Source organism: Nycticebus coucang, chromosome 1 (genome assembly GCF_027406575.1).
Source record: "Nycticebus coucang isolate mNycCou1 chromosome 1, mNycCou1.pri, whole genome shotgun sequence".
NCBI lineage: Eukaryota > Metazoa > Chordata > Mammalia > Primates > Lorisidae > Nycticebus > Nycticebus coucang.
This window is the reverse complement of record NC_069780.1, coordinates 116,086,390-116,091,694: the sequence shown is the minus strand read 5'-3', so window position 1 is coordinate 116,091,694 and position 5,305 is coordinate 116,086,390. Positions and strand designations below refer to the sequence as shown.

General features: G+C 36.2%; 1 protein-coding gene across 1 annotated transcript; it reads right to left on the bottom strand.

The window, feature by feature from the left end:
- Nucleotides 1-3,590: 3,590 nt before the first annotated feature.
- LOC128589113 (cytochrome b5-like) lies at nucleotides 3,591-4,079 on the bottom strand. The gene has a single exon (XM_053596037.1). It carries the CDS (start codon nucleotides 4,029-4,031, stop codon nucleotides 3,627-3,629), a length of 405 nt encoding a protein of 134 aa, XP_053452012.1. The 5' UTR covers nucleotides 4,032-4,079; the 3' UTR covers nucleotides 3,591-3,626.
- Nucleotides 4,080-5,305: the final 1,226 nt, after the last annotated feature.

Below are 5,305 nucleotides of genomic sequence, written 5' to 3'. Positions count from 1 at the left end.
GCATTAAAGATGGAACTCAACTCCAACAAAAACGTTCAACCCCACACAAAGGCATGAAAATTAAACAACCTTATGCTGAAAGATGGTTGGGTAAAGGAAGAAATAAAGGAGGAAATAATTAACTTCTTTGAGCATAACAACAATGAAACACAAGCTACCAAAACCTATAGGATACAGCAAAAGCAGTCCTGAGAGAAAAATTTATTGCTTTAGGTGCCTACATCCAAAAAGCAGAAAGAGAGCACATCAACAAACTTACAAGCCATCTTACAGAATTGGAAAAAGAACAATCTAAACCTAAACCAAGCAGAAGAAAAGAAATATCCAAAATTAAATCAGAGATTAATAAAATTGAAAACAAAAGAATCATTCAGAAAATTAATGAAAAAAGGAGTTGGGTTTTTGAAAAAGTAAATAGAATAGATAAACCTTTGGCTAGACTAAATAGAAATAGAAAAGTAAAATCTCTAGTAACCTCAATCAGAAATGATAAAGGGGGAATAACAACGGATGCCACAGAGTTACAAGAGATTATCTCTGAATACTACAAGACACTCTGCCCAGAAATTTGACAATGTGAAAGAAATGGATCAATATTTGTAATCACATCCTCTCCCTAGACTTAGCCTGGAAGAAATAGATCTCCTGAACTGGCCAATTTCAAGCACTGAAATTAAAGAAACAATAACTCCCTCCCCCCCCAAAAAAATGCCCTGGTCTGGATGGCTTCACATCAGAATTCTATCAAACCTTCAAAGAAGAGCTTATTCCAATACTGCAGAAATTATTCTAAAAATTAAGGAGGAAGGAATCTTCCCAAACACAGTCTATGAAGTAAACATCACCCCTGATACCAAAACGAGGAAAAGACCCAATTAAAAAGGAGAACTTCAGACCAATTTCATTAATGAATTTAGATGCAAAAATTCTCAACAAAATCCTAGCCAATAGATTACAGCTTATCATCAACCATGATCAAGTAGGTTTCATCCCAGGGATGCAAGGCTGGTTTAACATACATAAGTCCATAAACGTTATTCAACGTATTAACAGAAGCAAAAACAAAGACCATATGATCCTCTCAATAGATGCAGAAAAAGCATTTGATAAAATTCAGCATCCTTTTCTAATTAGAACACTGAAGAGTATGGGCATAGGTGGCACATTTCTTAAACTAATGGAAGCCATGTATGACAAACCCACAGATAATATTTTACTGAATGGAGTAAAACAGAAAGCTTTTCCACTTATTACTGGAACTAGACAAGTTTGTCCTCTATCGCTACTACTATTCAACATAGTGCTGGAATTTCTAGCCAATATGATTAGGCAAGATAAGGAAATAAAGGGCATCCAAATGGGAGCAGAGGAGGTCAATCACTCCCTATTTCCTGACAATATGATCTTATGCTTAGAGAATCTCAAATACTCAACCACAAGAGTCTTGACAGTCATCAAAAAAATACCGTAATATCTCGGGATATAAAATCAATGTACCCAAGTCAGTAGTCTTTGTATATGCCAATAAGAGCCAAGATGAGAGGCTAGTTAAGGACACAACTCCCTTCACCATAGCTTCAAAGGAAATTAAATACCTAGGAATATACCTAACAAAAGAGGTGAAGGACCTCTAAAAGGAAATTATGAATCCTTAAGAAAAGAAATAGCACAGGATATTAACAAATGGAAGAACATGACATGCTCATGGTCAGGAAGAATCAACATCGTTAAACTGTCTATACTTCCCAAAGAAATCTACAGATTCAATGCCATACCTATTAAAATAACAACAATGTACTTTCAAGACTTGGAAAGAATAATTCTTCATTTTGTATGGAACCAGAAAAAACCCCGTGTAGCTAAGGCAGTTCTTAGTAATAAAAACAAAGCCGGGGGCATCAGCATACCAGACTTTAGGCTGTACTGCAAGGCCATAGTGGTCAAAACAGCATGGTACTGGCATATAAATAGAGACAAAGACATTTGGAATCAAATAGAAAACCAGGAAATAAAACTGACGTCTTACACCCACCTAATCTTCACTAAACCAAACAAGGACATCCACTGGGGGAAAGAATCTCTATTCAATAAATGGTGTTGGGAGAACTGGATATCCATATGTAAAAGACTGAAATGGGACCCACACCTTTATCCACTCACAAAAATTGATTCAAGATGGATAAAAGACGTAAATTTAAGGCATGAAATGATAAAAATCCTGAAAGAAAGCATAGGAAAACACTTTAAGATATTGGCTTGGGGAAAGACTTAATGAAGAAGACTTCCATTGCGATTGCAACAACAACAAAAATAAACAAATGGGATTTCATTAAACTGTAAGGCTTCTGTACAGCTAAGGAGACAACAACCAAAGCAAATAGACATCCTACACAATGGGAAAGCATATTTGCCTATTTTGAATCAGACAAAAGCTTGATGACTAGGATCTATAGAGAACTCAAATTAATCCATATGAAAAAAGCCAACAGTCCTATATGTCGATGGGCAAGAGACATGAATAGAATCTTCTCTAAAGAAGACAGATGAATGGCCAACAAACATGAAAAAATGCTCATTGTCCCTAATTATTAGAGAAATGTTAATCAAAAACTACTCTGAGATACCAGGTAACAACAGCGAGAATGGCCCACATCTCAAAATCTCAAAACTGCACTGGCATGGATGCAGAGAGAAAGGGACACTTTTACACTGCTTGTGGAACTGCAAATTAATACAACCTTTTGGAAGGAAGTATGGAGAACCCTTAAAGAACTCAGGCTGGACCTCCCATTTGATCCTGCAATCCCATTACTGGGCATCTACCCAAGAAGGAAAAAAATCCTTTTACCATAGGGCACTTGCACTAGACTGTTGATCACAGCTCAATTTACAATCACCAAAATGTGGAAACAGCTTAAATGACCCCGAACCCAGGAATGGATTAACAAGCTGTGATATAGCTATACTATGGAATATTATTCAGCCTTAAAAAAGATGAAGACTTTACATCCTTTGTATTAACCTGGATGGAAGTGGAACACATTATTCTTAGTAAAGCATCACAAGAATGGAGAAGCATGAATCCTATGTACTCAATTTTGACATAAGGACAATTAATGACCTGGTCTCGGTGTGTGACAATACTTTTGGGGGCAAGACAGAATTATAAGAGGGACTTTACCTAACAAAGGCAATCAGTGTAACTTGGTATCTTATACCCTCAGTGAATCCCCAACAATAAAAAAAAAATATTGATCAATAGACATAATAGATAGCCATGAGGATGGTGTAGTATAGGCAAAGAGATAGACAAATGAGTCAGTAGAAGTATAAAGAGAGCAAAAAAAAAAAAAAAAAAAGTTACACGGGTATGGCCATTTGGTTAATGACAAAGATGCAGAAGCATGTTAAATGGGAGAAGATGGGTATTTTACATAAATAGTGTTAGAACAATGGATTATCTGTTTGCAAAGACATAGCTAGACCCACACTTACTCCTTACACACAGAGATCTATATTTAAATCATAAAAGTATGAAACTTTTAATAGTAAACATAGGAGATGATTTTTTTTTTTTTTAAATTGTCCAGAGCAGTCATTTCTTGCGTTGGCTTCCGAGACGCTGTTTAGTCTTCTGCCATGTAGAGGCGATGCATCAGGGCTATGAACAGCGCTGAGATGGCAGGGATCACCCAGTTGGTCCACCATCTGAAATTAGAGTCAGCAGTATTAATAAGAGTTTCTGAAGGCTTGATTAACTTTGATCTGCCACCTGGATGAAGCTCCCCAAAGATGTATGTTTTGGACAACTCTCGAGCGTCCGTAGAATGTCCAACATCCTCAAAGTTCTCAGTAGCATCACCTCCAGCTTGTTCCCTCAGCACTTCTTCCCCACCAGGATGCTCTTCCAGAAACTTGGTCAAATCATACAGCCTGTAGTGCAGGATCAGCCAGATGCTTTTTCTGTGCTTGTGCTTCTGAATCTCCTCCAGGGTGTAGTGCTTCACCTCCTTGTCAGACTGCTCTGCCATTTCTGCGCTGGGCGAGCCAAACCGGGCATACTCAGCCACCAGAGAAGGAGAGCGCACATCCCAGCAGATGCCTGGAGATCATTTTTATCACCTGTGGTTAGGCCAAGAAATTTTAGAAACAGCACTAAATATGATCTTTAAAAGAAAAATAGTTGAAAAATTGAAGTCCATCTAAATTAAAAACTTTTCTTTGGACAGACACTATCACGAGAATAAAAAAAAAAAATACGGATTAGGGAAAAATATTTGCAAGTCATTTCTCTGACAAATATAAAGAATTCCTAGAACTAAATGACAAGAAAATAACTCAATTAAAAATAGATAAAAATTCCATAGGTGTGGTCACACCTATGGAGCATATTGCAAGTACAAGTTGGATCTCTCAGGTGTAGAACACAAATGTCTTAACACTGTAACTGGGTAAATGAGGTGAAGGCTCTGTTAAGTAGTAGGACATTAGTACTCCAATTTGTACAAATAATCAACACATTGAATTCCATAATGGTGTAAATGTATGCATGATCCATGTACAAATGACTTAATAAAACATATAAATTAATAAAAAAAACAGATAAAAATTCTAGCGGACACTTCACCAAAGAGGTTACGAAGGTATGGAAATTAAGTGCATAAGTTATATTCAACATTGTTATCTGTAAAATAATTAAAACCACAGTTATATATACCTATTAGAATGACTAAAACAAAGAACCCTGATAATATCGAGTGTGGTAAAGATAAAGAGCAACTATAATTATCATATACTGCTAGCAAGAATGCAAAACAGTGCTTGTATAAGTGGTCTAGAAAATGAATTTACAATTTCTAATAAAATAAAACATATCGACCATATGATTCAGCAATGCCACTTCTACTTATTATCCTTAAAAAAATTAAAACTTACATTCACGTAAAATGCTATACACAAATGAATGTTGATATCTTATTTGTGATAGTCAAACCCCTGCTGGGAACAGTGGGAGAGCAGAGAGTAGCCAAGAATTTGTTTCAGGGGACATGTTTCAGGGAAGTGCAGAGAAATAGGATCAAACATGAGAAAATATCTCAATATCCTAGCAGATTCCCAATTGTCCCGTTGGAATTCTCTTACAAAACACAAAATCAAATATAAAATTAGCTTCCTTTCCCCAGTGTACATTGTTGTCTGCTTTGTTGAAGATTAGTTGCTTATAGGTAGATGGTTTTATCTTTGGGTTTTCTACTCTGTTCTCTTGGTCTATGTCTCAACTTTTATACCAATATCAGGGTTTGTT